The sequence below is a fragment of the Solanum verrucosum genome, unplaced genomic scaffold, assembly GCF_900185275.1.
Source record: "Solanum verrucosum unplaced genomic scaffold, falcon-dt-bn FXZP01000210.1, whole genome shotgun sequence".
In the NCBI taxonomy this organism is placed as follows: Eukaryota; Viridiplantae; Streptophyta; class Magnoliopsida; order Solanales; family Solanaceae; genus Solanum; species Solanum verrucosum.
The window spans coordinates 941,680-959,735 of NW_026020045.1; the positions used below are offsets into that span (position 1 = coordinate 941,680).

The 18,056-nt window shown below is 31.0% G+C and overlaps 2 protein-coding genes across 4 annotated transcripts in view; one reads left to right on the forward strand and one right to left on the reverse strand.

Moving 5' to 3' along the window:
- The window catches only part of LOC125821735 (MAP3K epsilon protein kinase 1-like), a 602,763-nt gene that overhangs the window by 87,955 nt on the left and 496,752 nt on the right, over window positions 1-18,056 (reverse strand). The window lies entirely within an intron of this gene.
- On the forward strand, window positions 8,104-17,458 carry LOC125821758 (uncharacterized). Its single transcript, XM_049501140.1, has 13 exons — window positions 8,104-8,187; window positions 8,323-8,440; window positions 8,995-9,105; window positions 10,083-10,165; window positions 13,888-13,947; window positions 14,045-14,105; window positions 15,336-15,442; window positions 15,538-15,615; window positions 16,365-16,410; window positions 16,499-16,619; window positions 16,722-16,807; window positions 16,985-17,069; window positions 17,265-17,458. Exons 1-13 carry the CDS (start codon window positions 8,125-8,127, stop codon window positions 17,335-17,337), a joined length of 1,092 nt encoding a protein of 363 aa, XP_049357097.1. The 5' UTR covers window positions 8,104-8,124; the 3' UTR covers window positions 17,338-17,458.

The following is an 18,056-nucleotide window of genomic DNA, read 5'->3' on the forward strand; positions in this document are numbered from 1 at the left end:
TCCATTGGGTAACTCGTTTTTACCCATTTAAAATGTGAGTTGAGTCGAGTAACTTATCCATTTTTATTCAACTCGTTTTTTGATCGACTCATATTTGACTCGACTCGCTCGTTTGTCACTCATAGTCACAACTTTTCATAAAGGTTACAACCTTTCATAAAAGTTGCAACTCTTCATAAAAGTTACAACTTTTCATAAAAGAGAAGGCTAATTTTGGAAATAAATAAATTAAAAGGGAATTCTGGTCTGTAGTGGCGCCATGTAGGCGGGCATAGGGTTCTTTATATATATATATAAAATCATTTTTTGACATGTTTATTTAGGAAGTTAGTTTTAACTTTCTTAGTTTGATAAAAAGTATATTTGATAAGAAATTCTAATCAGATACCATAAAAATGGTTCGTGCCTTGTGGGATTGTTTTTCTTTTTTAATAACCTAAATTATCACCTCTTTAATTAAGTTAAGAGTCCAATTTGTAGAAAATAATGAATTTTCTAGTGAGATATACAATAGCTACTAAAACTATAGTTATGCTACGTAATTAGGCAAACTATAGCTAAGAATCCTCATAATGTTTTCAACTCTTAGCTATTTATAAATCTTTCCCCAAAACACCAATTAAAAAGATATCTCATTCATTTATATTAATTGATGAATAAAATAAAGAGCAAATTGTATATAATAGCAAACTATTAATTCAATTAAATGTCATAACCATAGTTTGATTTAATTGTAACCCGTAGCAAACTGTTGCCATTCGCTTCTCTCCCTAGGTTTCTCGCTCGCCAGTCTCTCCCTCGCCTCTCTCACTTTTATACAAACAAAAATATATAAAATGTGTTTGTGTTTGTATAAAGTGAGAGAAAATTGTATATATACATATATTTTCGTTCCCCTCTCTCCCCTCTCCAGATCTCGCTCGCCACTCTCGCTCGCCTCTCTCACTTTATACAAACACAAATGTATACATTGCGTTTGTGTGTTGTATAAAGCGAGAGAGAATTGTATATACAAATACAGATCTTTCCCTGCCCGATTTTCTTGTCTTTCTCTCTTTCTCGCTTTATACAAACACATATATTATACAATTAATTCTTTTGTATATGTATACTGAAACAGATTATCCAATTGTTTCTTTTGTATATGTATAGCGAAATGTATACATATTAATAGCTATAGTAAACATAAAGTTTGTTATGGAGCGCAATTATGCAAACTACAGCTATAACATATAAATATGATTTTTATGTTTGATATATGTGAAATTGTATATAATAGCAAGCTATTAATTCAAATTAAATGTCATAACCACAATTTGATTTAATTGTAACCCGTAGCAAAATGTTGCCATTCGCTTCTCTCCCTAGGTTTCTCGTTCGCCACTTTCGCTAGTCTCTCCCTCGCCTATCTTGCTTTTATACAAGCACAAATATATAAAAATGTGTTTGTGTTTGTATAAAGCGAGAGAAAATTGTATATATACATATATTTTCGTTCCCCTCTCTCGCCTCTCTCACTTTATACAAACACAAATGTATACATTGTGTTTGTGTTTGTATAAAGCTAGAGAGAATTGTATATATACAAATACAAATACATATATTTTCGTCCTATACACTTATGATTATACAAATACAGATCTTTCCCTGCCTAGTTTTCTTTTGTCTTTCTCTCTTTCTTGCTTTATACAAACATGTATTATACAATTAATTATTTTGTATATGTATACTGAAACATATTATACAATTGTTGCTTTTGTATATGTATGGCGAAATATACATATTAATAGCTATAGAAAACATAAAGTTTGCTATGGAGCGCAATTATGCAAACTATAATTATAGCATACAAATATGATTTGTATGTTTGCTATATGTGAAATTGTATATAATAGCAAACTATTAATTCAAATTAAATGTCATAACCACAATTTGATTTAATTGTAACCCGTAGCAAACTGTTGCCATTCGCTTCTCTCTCTAGGTTTCTCGCTCGCCACTCTCTCCAATCTCTCCCTTGCCTCTCTCGCTTTTATACAAACACAAATATATAAAATGCGTTTATGTTTGTATAAGGCGAGAGAAAATTATATATATACATATATTTTTGTTCCCTTCTCTCCCCTCTCCAGATCTCGCTCGTCACTCTCGCTCGCCTCTCTCACTTTATACAAACACAAATGTATACACTGCGTTTGTGTGTGTATAAAGCGAGAGAGCATTGTATATACAAATACAAATACATATATTTTCGTCCTATACACTTATGATTATACAAATACAGATCTTCTCCTACCCAATTTTGTTTTGTCTTTCTCTCTTTCTCTCTTTCTCTCTTTATACAAACACATATTATACAATTAATTTTTTTTATATGTATACTGAAACAGATTATACAATTGTTTCTTTTGTATATGTATAGCGAAATATACATATTAATAGCTATAGAAAACATAAAGTTTGCTATGGAGCGCAATTATGCAAACTATAGCTATAACATACAAATATAATTTTTATGTTTGCTATATGTAAAAGTTTCTCTAAAATAAAAAATGTAACACTTGTCATTCTTATATAATTATACATAGTTGCTACTATAATTGGTAACGTTAGGCAAGTTTTATTATGTGTATAGTTAGGTGCAGGTTGGCATTAGGTTTCATTTTCTTGAATATTTTTTCTTATTCAATGTCTAGTATCCATATTGTTGTCACTAAATTCAGATTCACATTGAAAAGATTCACATTGGGGATAAAACGCTTCCTAACAAAGGCAATTTCGTAATCAGGGAGATTCAAACCCAAAATATCTGAATAAGTATGAAGAAGTACTTACCACTCCATTTGTTGGTATTTTCTCGATATTTCACATTGCCTAACTTGTATTTTCATTTTATTTTAATAATGTCTTTTTGGAGGGAGAAGGCAGTTGGTAAAATTTGAACATATAACTTAAGACTTAAGAGTCTTATAATATATATATATATATACTCTTTTTGTAAATTATTATCATGTTTGATACCTTAAATTACTTGTTATGCAAATTAACTTTACTTTGATAATATAAAAATTATATGCAAGCACATGGTGCAGTGCATAGGAGACTTTTTTCTTCAATAACAAATTACACATTATATATAATGTTAATTTTTTTTTTTTTATGTATAATAAATCGCATTAGATAAATCCTATGCGACAGGCTCGACTCAAAAGACATTGAGGGGGGATCGACACCAGATCATCTATGTGAACGTCCATCCTTAAAACAAGTTGAGCTATCCTGAAAGACAATGTCCTCAATTTAATAGTCTTTTTCCTTTTTTTATATTTTTAAATCGCTTAGGGAAAATTTTGATTTGGCTAATGTTTAAACTCTAGAAAGAAAGAAAATGCTCTTGTCTAAGAAGAATACCAGTAAAGAAAGCCCGGGACAAAGTTATATTATTGTTATACATTACAGGTTGTTAAAAAGTTAGTAAAGACTGTTATACTATATTTTGCTCGTAAGTGATCTAATATAGAAACTTATTTGTTATTTCTCTTTTTAATTTCAATTTCAATATCAAATAAATGTAGATTTATGTAAAAATAATAGAGTAGAAGTAACAACAGGGGTGTCAATGGGATGGTTCGATCGGCTATTTTAAAAAAATAATACCATTCCAATTTTTTTGACTATTTTATAATGTATAATTAAAATTAAATTTCTTTAAACCATCCTAATCCAATTCATGTGACACAACCAGTACAAAAATTAGTGTCCCAAAAAGAATAATTTTAGCTATATATTTTTTATTTATATAGTGATATTTTTTTTCATTTTTCAAGGAAATGCTTATATAATTTTACAATGGGTATTGAACCTACAAAGTAATTAATGAATTCCAGCCTTTCTAAACATGCGTTTTTGGGATATATTTTGGAAAAAAGATTGAACTATTTTGAGAAAATAAAATATTTTGATACACAAAAATTATGAAAATTATTATTCTTTCCGTTTTAATTATTTGTCTTTTTTTTTTAAAAAAAATGATAACTCTTTAATTTTATTTTTCTACCTTAAAATCACAAGATTCAAAAGACATTTTTGTATATTCTTCAATTTTTTAGTTTATGACTATAAAATTTAAAAAATATTTTTTATCTTCTCAAATTCTGAATCAAGCCAAAATCAAATAAATAAATTAAAATGAAGAAGATATAAGTAAAAGGAAAGTGCTAAATGACCAGAATTATGTGGCCATAATTTGGCCAGAATTGTAAAAAGACTAATTTAACCTTGTTTCCTTCCAAATTTAAGTCAAATATTTGTTACTACTATTTCCTAAACTTCTAAAAATACGTATGAACAATAATTATTATGTTTAATGAGTTAGAATTATTATTAATTGTGTGAAGGAAATTATTCAATGGACATTATAATTTGGGATCCATTATAATCTAACTTCACCTTCTTTTAATTCTTCCTAATTCACTCTTTCTTTGTTCCTTTTTCTTCATCTTTTTTGTCATCATTTCTCTTTTCTTTTTCATTACATGTAAAATTAAATTATACAAATTCTAATTCCATAAGAGATTTTTGGATACAGTTTATCAATGATTTTCTAGTCTTGAACTTGTAAAATAAGTTAACATTTATTTATTTCTATTATATACAAATCATCCAATTATAAAATCAAGCACACAAAAAAATATATTTGTTAATATCTAACTTCATAACACAAAATTTGTTGGGGATAATATTGCATTTGTTTTCTTTATTTTAATTTCAATATAGTATATTTAATACACTATCATTAATATTAAAAAAATAATATGATTTGATTATTTTTTCTCTTCACTAATATACTGATTTGAATATTCTATTTCATAATCATCTTTTAGAAAATGAATAAAATATTATTTTTTTTATGATAAACTTTAAAGATTATTCTTTATAGATAATAACAAATATTTTTTTAATAAAGTTTGTACTTTAATGTGTTAAATATAGAAAGATAAGTTTCATGTGATAAATTTAATAGTTAGATGAATTTTATGTATTAAAAAATAAGAAAGTAATTTTTCGTGTTATAATATTTTTTGATATTCTATAGTGAAAATATGACATAATGCTATAAATAAGTTAATTACATTTAAGGTAATTTTAGAAACTTCCTTTAATGTGATACTTCTCACAAAGTTCAGTAATATATTTGATACTTCTCACATGTGATTTAAAAAAAAACCTTTTTATTTCAATGATTAATTTCATTCTTAAACATCTTATTTGTGGATTTATTTGTTTATCATTATCTGAATATTTTTTTCAGTTAATAAAAATAATTTTTTTTTGTGTATATTTTTTTTGTGTATGTGTATAGTTCATTTGATTTATTTTAAAAAAAAATATTCTTCAGTTAATAAAAAAAATTGTACGATTTAGTTAAAAAATATTTTTGAATTGTACCTTAAAAAAATGTTCATAAGGTACCAATGCATACCTTTGAAAAGTTATTTTTTCGCTTAAAATAAATCTCTTTATTGAAGAAGACAATTAAATTTCACATTAATAATAACTACAAATGACTATCTTGTCTACTTAAGATTATACTTAATTATTTTGTAATACAAATTTAGTAAAATATAGTAATTAAGCGTAGATTCAAAAAAATTTAGTTGAATTTTTCTTTAAATATAATCAACTAAATTGATTAGTCTATATATATAATGGATGTTTTTCAAGAGAAAAAATAATGTTATTTTGGAAATTAGATGTTTCTAAAATATAATTGATGATAAGACATTTATAACTATGCCATGAATAACACATTAATTATGGCCAAAAAATGTCCAAAAATAAACTAATTTATAGTGTAAACATGTCCTTTTACAATTCTGGCCAAAGTGATTTTCCCATTAGGATATACATTTTTTAAAAATTATTTTCATTTAATATAGAATTTTCTACCGAAGGAGACAATTAAAATACGTGTTGATAATATACATAAAAATATGTTTTTAAATATAATTTGAAAAATATTTCAATAACGATAATCAAAACTCAAAATACTTTAGAATTGATAAAAATCAACACATTATAGAACTACATAATTTAATTTTTTAAAACATAATAATTAAATATGTACTTTAATTTTTTAAATATGTAGTTTTAAATACGTAATTTTAATTTTTAAAACATAATATTTAAATATGTAGTTTAATTTTTTAAAACATAATAATTAACAAATATCAAAACTACAACATTAATGTGTAACTATCTTGGGTTGTTGTGAAATAGGATCGACACTTATGAACCATATGATTTTTAGTATTTCTTTATTGTGTCAATATCTACTGATTCTAAAGTATTTTGAATTTGACTGTTATTAGTGAACTATTTTACATTATATTTTAAGAATTATTTAAAATTTGAATTTAAATAATTATTTAAATAGGTAATTTAAATTTATTCATATAATAAATACAATAAAATTACTTAATTTAAAAATTGTTAATCAGTTTTTAAAAAAATATTAATTTGAGAGCAAAAATAAAATATTGTGACAACAACTATGTATACTTAATATTTTAACATATCATTTAATAACAAACATTTTTTCTTATAAAACAACAAATAATACTAATAAAGAAAAATATATATGTGATGAAACTTTGATCTAGTTCATGTTTAACAAATTTGTGTTGTCATTATTATCAGAAACTATGAAGATGTTTCTTTTTTTTTAATAAAAGTTTATTTTGAACTCATAAAGAACTTTCTATATCCTTTCCTAGTTATTATAATGTTTCAATGAAGAACCATCAACATTTTTTTTCAAAAAATATTTGTATACGTCTCTAGTACTAAAATAAATAAATATTAATTTTAATGAGTCTTTATTTGTGTATGATGTGATTCATATAATGGAGAAAACATGATGGAAATTTTAGTTTTCTTCATATTTCGTTCACATACATTTTAAGTATAATCGGATAAAATATATTTTTATCATTTAACTTTTTTCTAGAAAATCCATGCGTAACAGCAACTCCTTTAAATAAATAAGAGTAATTGTTTTGCCAACTTGGTGAATTTCAGATTTTTTATTTTCAGTATTATAGATATAAATTTTTAATATTTAAATTTAAATATAATTTATCTTTTCACGATTATTAATTATAAACTAAAATAGATAGCCTACACTTTACTCCTCTTTTGTACTTTTTAATTTTTTTTTTATCATTAAGAAATAAGAAATGAAAGATAAATAAACAAAAAAGAAAAAGTAGAAAGGAGGAAATTTAGAAATTGAAAAAATTATAGTATATTTTTTCTTTTACTACTACTGCCATATATATATTTTTTTTACATCTTGAAAATTTCTAGTAAGAAGAGTGGGTGAGACTTATGCTTTCTTTAGTTAACTTTATGGTTTCTTTCTCATGTTTAATTATGAAATCATCAATAATTAATCTCATTAATCATTTTCAATGTATTGGAAACATAATTGAAGAATATATTCAATATTTAAGTTAAAAGGAAAATATGTCAAAAAAATAAACTAGTTTATAGTGTAAATATATCCTTTTACCATTCTGGCCAAATTATGGCCAAAAGAATTTTTCCTTTTAAGTAAAGAAAAAAAAACTCATTATATGAGTATTAAGATTAGTATTTCAAAAGATTTACTATTTGTCATCAAAGTACCAACAAAGAGAAGTAGATGTGGTTATATCACCAATCTCAATATGAGAAAGTTGGCATGTGAAATGAAAATATCCAATGGGGCCCACGATAATCATAATGACATGAAGTTGGTCTGTGTAAGAGAAAAATGTTAAATTGGCCAGAGGACCAAATACTACAGTAAAACAGTTTTTGGGCCAATAGTATGACATCACTTCTATAATAATAAGAGAACTCTCTCTTAATGAATTTCGACTTCTCATTCTACTTGTCTGAGTTAAAGGCGCACTCGTAATTGATTAAAAGAAAAGAGTAACTTTTAAATAGAAAAAAGAAAGAAAAAAAAGAGAGTCCTGGATTTTAAATTTTGTCCATCAGTCTTAAAAAACCTATAAAGGGCGGCGATTGAACTGGTTGAAAGTTGAATACGCAAAATCAAAGTATTGTTGATGATTAATGGCTGATTCTAGATTAGCGATCCTTAGTCGACACTTCACTTCAGCAGCAGCAGATTGTAAGGTACCACCGCTGAACTCTGTTACTATGCAGGTTTGAGATTCTGTAATAAATACTATTGTAATTACAAAATCTGTGTAAAAAAGAATGTGAGGTTTATGCTGAATTATTGATACGTTCATCCTTTATACTTTATAGGCTGGCTCTGGCTCTTTTGGTCAAAATTTGGGGTGGATTAAGATATCCCCGGAGGTTTCAGAAGCATTAAAACATGGAACCCCCATTGTTGCATTGGAATCCACTATAATATCTCATGGTACCACTACTTTCTTCAATTCTTCTTCTCTATCTCTAAATCATCTACTAGTCTACTGGTAAGGTAACACTACAACTTGCATAAATTCTTATTTTCAACTCGAAAACACTAGTTTCAACCTCTGACAAGAGGGGCTAACTGCCTTGACGACCCAATGTCTTCATTCACTTTTCTTAATATTTACCAAATTTAATGGTTTGAAAGCTGTGGGTCTGCTGAACCGGCTGTTTTTGCACTAGGTCTTCCCCTGATTTCCGTTCTTCCTTTCCATACCCCGCCCTCCCAAATTAAATAAGATGAAGACTTCTGCTTTACATTTATACAGCGGAAATAACATGTTACTTGAATGATCAATGTGTTACCTCATCAATCATCCACACTTATTCTGCATCAAACCTACTCATAGAGACTTTGCCACAACTCACTTAAGTTGTTCGCGTTACTTTAACCTTACATGTATTAAGTTAGTTAGCCTTAAGGAGCTGAAATTACTTTCTCATTTTTGTTCTACTCATACTAGTTTTAACGATGCTTTTTTTTTTTGCTGTTCCTAGGAATGCCGTATCCTCAGAATTTCGAGACAGCTAAGGAGTTGGAGGTCATTGTGAGGGAGAATGGAGCTGTACCTGCCACTATCGCTATTCTGGATGGCATACCATGCATAGGTGTTTATTTGAGACTTCATTTTTTTTTTCTGCATCCCATTCTTTTCTTATTTCTTTGTTGGGGGTACTTTGACACGAAAGTGGGGTTGATTTCTTGAGTTCATCACACACCTCTCCTGAACTTATAGTGTCCAAAGAATTCATGACACTCTACTTGTGCTCTATTATGAGTAATCTGCAATAACCATCAACTTCTTTGTTCTTGGCTTCTTAATATGCATCTTAACTATCAATCTTAACTATCAATAGATACCAAGTTGCCTACATGTTATCTGCTTATATATTTACCTCATACTCATGCTAACTTTCGACTTTTGGCAGCTCAATTAAGTTGATGAGTGCTTTACCTCTTTCATCTATATCTTTCTCTTATGAAAGAAGTGGAACTTTTTTAACTAAGTACTAGCGTTTCCTCGAAATATACACTGCTGCAGTAAAGTACATTGACTTCTATGCTCAATCATATTCCTGCACTGGCATATGGCTGATGCGTATTCCATGAGTATCTGACAGTTGTCTGAAAGTTTTGACTTTCCAATTCACTTGGACAGTTTATGTGAGTGATCGATGTGAAAATGAGAAATGGAGTGAGAGTTTTTTGAAATGGAATGTGAAGATGAGAAATTTGGTGTGGAAAGTAACCTTTTTGAGAGCATCTATAATAGCTTCTCTGCTGTGAGCCATTTCCATCTTGTACTTAATTAATTCCAGAACATCATGTTCTACAGCACTTTGAATCTTTGATAAATTATTTGTTAAACTTACACTTTGTGAGGAATTCTGAAAAATGAGAACATGAGTCCAGAATATTGCAATCATTACTACAGAAGTCTGTGAATTCTGAAATGATAAAACTGAAAATACTTGCATGACCTTAGCTTATTTCTGAGTTGCCATACTATGTTAACTTTCTTTTAACTAGGGAATCATAGTAGCATGTAAAATGTTTTAACCATGAATTATATTCTCTATGGTAGGCTTGACTACAGAAGAACTAGAGATTCTAGCACGTCTTGGTAGCAAAGCTCGGAAAACTGCTAGTAGAGACATTGCACTTGTTGTAAGTCAATTGCAAATTGCGCTACTTAATCTGAGCAACTATATCTTGTTTTCCTTCATCATATTTGTTAAAGATATTTGTTTTGACTGCTGAAACTTAAATTTCACTAGCTCGAGGAATATATATATATATATATATGTACATGTGTATATCTTGAGATGTGACATGAAAAAGCTTCATGGGCCTGGAGAAAATAGCATGGCACAGATAGCTTGTTTTGTAATGTATGCTGGCAGAATTATGTGTGTCTTGATGATGACTACATAAGTTCACAAAGATACTTCACCACAGCTTGCACTATCTTATATTTATTTGTTTTACACTCCCTTGTTACAGTTCCAAATATTTCTATGAAGATAGTTTCTATTTTGTAGCAAGATGTGCTTATTTATCGATTATTCCTCCCTTTACCACATTTTTAAGTATCTTGAGGGAGCGTGACTTTTAAATTTAAAAATAAGGTTTACTTTTAAAACCTTTTTAGTTCTTTGTTCTTTTCCAAAAACATACTAAAGATGATGAAAAAGCTCTTTGCTCAAACAACTTGAGATGTCGCACTTGTTATATAGTGCGAATCATGTATTATCAGCCTTCACATTGAAAGAGAACTGATCATTCGGTTATGTGGTTTTGTCTTGAAGGCATCAAATCCAAAAGCCTGGCTTTTTTTCGCCATCCACAAGAATTTCCTTCTCTTCTTAGACATGCTCTCCCAACCATGCTAACCTCCACTTACGACAAGATTGCTTCAATTCTTATGAAGTACTTTTCTTCAAGATTTCATTAATAAAGCCTTTTCCTTCAAACTTGCAAGCCTTTCAATATAAGTCCACCCACATACAAGCCTAATCCTCTACCAAAAACTTCTCTTGTCATATGCCTACAAGGAATTTATCAGTAGCTAATCACAATAATGAACATAATTATCATCACAATTTATGAACAACCTTAATGAATCTCATTTAACTTCCATCGTTGATGGGGTTTATAATTGTGAGAAATATATGAGAAGAATATTATTGAATTGTTGCTGTTTACATTATTTCATTGAGACCCTATTTATAGACCCTAGAATACAATCCTTTACCAAGTAGGATACTATTTAGTATTCCTATTTCTATTTCTATTCCTATTCCTATTCTAATAGGATTGTATAAACTTATTCCTATTCTAATAGGATTGTATAAACCTATTCCTATTCTAACACTCCCCCTCAAGCTAGTGCATACAATTCATGTACCTAACTTGTTACAAATGTAATTAACACGAGGACCGATGAGGGGCTTGGTGAGATATCTGCAAGTTGATCACTCGACTTCACAAATTTGACAATCAATCTCAATGGGCTTGGTCTTCTCATGAAATACTGAATTTGATGCATAATGCTGATAAAACAGAGAGTGATAAAATTACAGTGTTGAACTTCCCAAACCAAGCTTGCAAAGACTGTTTCAGACCATAGAGTGACTTACGTAATCAACATACAAGGCTACTAAACTCCTCCTGAGCAACAAAATTAGGTGGTTGCTCCATATAGACTTCTTCACAATGCAACGGTCGCCGAAAGTGCTCAAAATCTAGTATAAAGTGTATGGATCATGTTGGAATCAATAGACGTGTCAATATTTAACAAGAAAGTCACCGAAAAACTGGCCGGAACATGCTCATATGCCGGAGTATTAGATTTGATGGATAAAAGTGGTCACAATCTAAGAAATAAAATTATATGGGTAGGGTCGGAATTATGTCACGACCCAACTAGAAAATAGAAATTATATAGGATAGTTCGAATTGATGGAACGACCTCCATTGAAAAAGAGAAATAATATGGGTAGGGTCGGAATGATGACACGACCCTACTGAAAAAAGAAAATTATATGGGTAGGGTTGGAATGATGGCACAACCCTACGCAAATCAGATTTGAGGAGTCACCGAAAAGACGAATGGAACTATGCAAATCAAATCTGAGGAGTCACTGAAAAGACACATGATACTATGCAACTCAGATATGAGAAAATAGTTCGGAAAAATCCACGATACTACACAAATTAAATATGAAAAGTAGTCCGGAGAGATGCACGGTGCTACGCAAATCAGATATGCAAAAAAGGTAGTCACCGGAAGGATGACACGGTGCTACAAAAATTATATATGAAAAAGTAGTCACTGGAATGATGGCACAGTGCTACACAAATTAAATATGACAAAGTAGTCACCGGAAAGATGGCACGGTGCTACGAGTTAGATATAAGAAAGTAGTCACCGGAATGATGGCACGGTGCTTACATAAATCAAATATGAGAAAATAGTCACCGAAAAGATACACGGTGACCCAACTTTTGCTAACATAATTGTTGGCCAGACGGGTGGCATATATGAGTAATAGCCGCCCGCCAGCAGCGGAAACACTTTGATTGTTTACTAAGATCGTAGAGGATCTGATACCATGTGAGAAATATATGAGAAGAATATTATTGAATTGTTGCTGTTTACATTATTACATTGAGACCCTATTTATAGACCCTAGAATACAATCCTTTACCAAGTAGGATACTATTTAGTATTCCTATTCCTATTCTAATAGGATTGTATAAACTTATTCCTATTCTAATAGGATTGTTAAACTTATTCCTATTCTAATAGGATTGTATAAACCTATTCCTATTCTAACAATAATATTCGTGGTTTCTTTTAAAGAGTGAAGGCATAATAGTGTTGATATTTTAATTGGAGTGGAATGTAATGGGCATTACTGTCACTAAAAATTATAATTAGTAGAGTAGGAATAACCAAGAACACATGGGGATGCCACACACTTCCTTGAATTTTCACTATTGAAGTCTATTATTAAGCATCAAAGGGGATCCAGCGGTCAATGCAGTGTGATGAAAATCATGGGAGATACGGGTTCAAAACTCAATCAGGCTTGACTTCATCCCATCTGCACAAGATTTAGTGGGAGAGTCTCTCGGTATCATATTGGTGGGAGCTAGCAAGTACCTAGTAATATAATCGAGGTGTACATAATCTGGCCCGAACACCACTATTTATTAAAATAAAAAAATATTCAGTCTTTCATTATTTTCCTGTATTCAACATGCCTACATAACTGTCTGACTGCACTAGCTTGTAGGTGAGGTATAACAATAGGAGTGGAAGTGAACTCAGAAGAAGAGACCTTAGACAACCCAGAGATCATATTGGATTTTGTGTGCTTCATCCAAACGTTTTAGTTACTATCAAAGAGATAATTATCCACTCGGTTCATGACTTCTCCACATCTGATTGGGTCAGAGTTCAGAAATATTTTTTATTCTTCTTTGTAGAAAAAACAAGGCGTATCTGGTTTCTCATTTGCTGTTGTGAAAGACTGTTTTCACATTACCTATGCAAATGTTCTATTTTCTTTTGGTTATTTTTGTTGTTTTCTTGCGTATCTGTTAAAAGGTAACCTTTTGCGCTTAAATAACAGTTTTTGACGTGCAATCTTCTGGACATTGTTATATTTGGTTCTACCTTGTGTCTCTGACTGGCATCTGCTGCTATTTCACGTTTTAAGTTATAGAAGCTAGGTATATGCTTCATCTTCAAGTTTTCCCTTTCAAAAAGTTCGGAGCATATGTTTGGGTATCTGCCTGGATCCTACCAAATATTCTTGGGAAGCCGCCACAGCTGTCAAATTAAGTGTTTTCTAAGCTATTGTTTGTATTTTTTCCCCTAGATGGCAGGCAGGGAGAATGGGGCAACTACTGTCTCTGCAACAATGTATCTTGCTTCGAAGGTGATGACTGCATCCTACAGGATTTTTCTTGTAACTTTCTTGTTTTTTCTGTATTTTATTTGTATAATTTTGTAGAAAAATCTTCTGCATTTTGTAGGTGGGTATTCCAGTATTTGTCACTGGCGGTATTGGAGGAGTACATAGGCATGGAGAGAACAGTAAGTGAATCAACACTTGTATATGTGCTTTGGTACTTTAAAATCTATGGTGATGCTAGAATGATGATTTTGCTTGGTAGCATCTGATTTTTAAATTAGAACGATAGCTTGCCGAATCTCTTTGAGCATTTTGTGACAATAGTTGGCAAACAAATATTTAATTCATAAATAAAATCAAGAATGGAGTTATGGAGGACAAGATGCACGTGAAGGACATTTTCATGTAGAGACTGATAAGTGATCAGCGGTATCATCAATATGAATTAAGCAGGACACTAAACTAGACATTTTCATGTAGACTGGTAAGTGATCAGCGGTATCATCAATATGAATTAAGAAGGAATGACACTAAACTAGGGTGTCCAACTCCAACCTGTTACGAGGAGCAATATGGAGTTTCTTCTGATGATGATTATTTTACTGATTAGTTCCAAATATTGGCTCAATAATATTTTTCAACTTCGGTAAATGGCATAAGACCTGGTTAATATGAGATGCTTAGAGTGTCCATCACTATGGACTGTTTGCTCCTTAAATGGTCTTGGTTGATCCATGCCTTATGAGCTAGCTTTTAAGGTTGAGTGAGAATCAACATCCATTTTCTTAACATGATATCAGCGTTGGTGCCATCTCTATTCTTAGTTTACCTGTTGTCCATGGTCCAAATTTCCAGACATCAGTGTGCAGAGGAGGTGTGTAATAGTGTCCCACACAGATTGAGGGAATGAGTTATTATCTCCGTACAGGGTCTTGACAATTTTCACCGCATAAGCTAGCTTTTGAGGCTGTTAGACCCAATGTCATTTTGTTAATCTTATTCATTTCTCATGTGACTTTATTTCTCACATGGTATTAAAGTTAGACCCACCCCTATTCTTGGTTTATCCAATGTCGGCCCCATATTATGCTGTCCACGCTTCAGATGTCCAGGACGTGTAGGGAGTTAGAGCGTCCGACATTGGTTGAGGTGTCACCTTATATTGTCTTGGATAGAACTCACCTCAAGAGTTAGCCCCATGGTCCATTTCTTAACAAGGTGCATTATTAGGCTGCTTGCCTGCTTCTAATAAACTCGCGCTCTACATGGTTTTCATTTGACATTTAGAGCATCTCTCAAGCCTTTTTGTTTCAAGGTAGCAAACTTTTCGTAATGAAATAAGCAACTTCCTTATCTTTCAACTTTTCTTCTCTTATTTGCATTTATTTCTTATTTATTATGTTTGAGTACAGCAATGGATGTTTCTTCTGATCTTACTGAGCTTGGAAATACTCCTGTGGCTGTGATCTCTGCTGGTATAAAATCGATACTAGATATTCCTCGAACACTTGAATATTTGGTTTGTACCAACTTTGGATTTAACTTCAGATCTCTAATATATGATAATGGAGGACTTGGAAATTTAACTCCTTCCTTTCCTATCTTGACCTACAGGAAACTCAAAGAGTTACTGTTGCAGCTTATAGAACCGATGAGTTCCCTGCTTTCTTCACACAAACCAGTGGCTGCAAGGTTCATATTTTGTCATTAATCCTATCATATGATTCCTATGATTAACTCCTGTTATATGTTTCAAACAAAGCGGACTATTAAAACAGTCATGGAAACCCTTCCAAAATATGAAAACCAGTCCAACTTATAGTTTCTTATGTAGTATGCCATCTTTTCGTTTTATGTCACTTTTATGGTGTGTTCCAAAAAGAATAACACATTTCTATATTTGGTAACTCTTTAATTTTATGCCTCTCATTTTACCCTAATGACATACTCTAATAGCTGTAAGAATGTCATTGCATATTTAAGACCACAAGTTTTAAGACTGCCTTCCGTATGGTATATTATATATTCAGTTTATATGTCAAAAGTCTTCCTTTCTTTCTCAAACACCTGGTGAACACCGCTTTATAAAATGAAATGGAGGGAGTAGATTTCTCTACTGAACCGTGAAAGAGTGAGGTATAGGAAAAAGGGGTCAAACGTTGTTACATGCTGAAATATGCTGCTCGTCAACACCAAAAACTTATATGGTCAAAATGTGGATTCTTCTCTTCTTTTAATTATTTTTATTCCTTCATTATTGGGAATGGTGGGGTGGTTCAGGAGAAAATGATAGGGTAGGTGAATAGATTACTTTTCTTTAGGAATGTATGGATAACTTGTCATATAATTTCAGTTAACACGAGATCATATTTTTCTTTATTATGTTTATAATGCACATTATATCATGTTTTCTAATTAGTTATCTTTGCCATAAAACTTAGGCACCTGCTCGAGTAGAATCGCCAGAACATTGCGCTCGAGTTATTGGCAAGGAACTCCTATACCTATTTCATCCTTCATTCATTTACTCGTTAAATATAGCGTATTTACTTCTATTCCCTAACTTTGACTGTAGATGCGAACATAAGACTTGAGCAGAAGAGTGGAATCTTGATAGCAGTCCCCATTCCAAGAGAGCATTCTGCTTCTGGAAGTTTGATTGAGTCGGCAATACAGCAAGCTCTCCAAGAAGCACGGTAAGTATTCTGCTGTATCCTCTTATTTGCGGAAGTACATGGTTCTTTGCACCTCATTACCTATTTCCACATACTAATGTTGGGATGTAATTGCTAACTCAGAGAGAAGAAGATTACTGGCAATGCTGAAACTCCGTTCTTGCTTGCAAGAGTCAATGAACTTACTGGTGGAGCATCTCTGGCTTCAAGTATCCCTTAACTGTTATTACTATACGATGTTTAGTTTGCAGATCATTCGTTAAAATCTTGATAGAGAAAGAGGAATGTCACAATAAATTATTATCAATCATTTCCACAACGCCACCTGAATTAGATCATGGCCTTCAGTTTAGTCCATCCTTTTAGTTTCCTTAATGAAGTTTCAGACATTGCTCTCGTGAAAAATAATGCCAGTATCGGTGCTAAAATTGCTGTTTCGCTTGCCCAGCTTCAAAAACGTAGTTACAACAGGTTGGTGCACTCAATCTGTTACCATTCTTTTGGTTACAACCTCAACTGGTTTCAAATTCGGTGACATGCTAAGAAAAACCGGTGTTTTTACTTTTCAGGTTGTAATTCTCTTATATTCGCGCTCCTTCGTATCAACTCAGCTAAGCATTTTAAGCTCGTTGAGTCTGAAGGAAGCAGCGTCTTTGACATATGAAGCAGAAAGAGTGTTACTTATGGAAGTATGCAACCAAACAAAAAGTTAATGCAACATCTTTCCTTTATAATCTAGAATTCTAGTGATGTGAATTACTCCCTCCGTTCCCTTAAGATATTAGGTAAGTTTATTATTGTACCATTATTTAGTGTTTTCTTGAAGTCAAGTTTTCAATAAATGAACATAAATTAATTTATTTTGATTAATTAAATTGGCCAATGAACATGAGTTAAATCATTTTGTTTTTTTGTGTGGTCAAATTCATACTTTCAAGGCTAATAACTCTCAAGGTAAAATAGAAAGATAATGTTGTTTATGTATTGATTTTGTGAAATGACAAGTACTCCCCCTGTCTATTTTTAATTGTCATGTTGCGTTTTTCGAAAGTCAATTTGACTAACTTTGGGATCTCAGACCAATCACAACAACATAAAAATTATCCAAACCACAACAACCAAGTACATGAAAAAATTCACTATATCACTCAATGATTATCAATCACTATTAAGAGTCTATCTATCATATAAAATAAAGCAAAACCTACCTCCACTGAATAATCGAAGTCAAGCAAGCTCCTTCTCCAATACTTTTCCTTTCCTCAATGTCTCTGAATGTTTCCAATCTATGCAGTATACAATATCCATAAGCAAACGAGTTCGTAGACACCCATATTACTATATATTTAGCCTAGACTCAAAAACTCACCCAAATCTATCATCAAATTCTTAAATTTTGATACCAACTAATAATGAAGTCCCATATGTTCCTATTTTTTCAAGCCTAAAGTTAAGTCT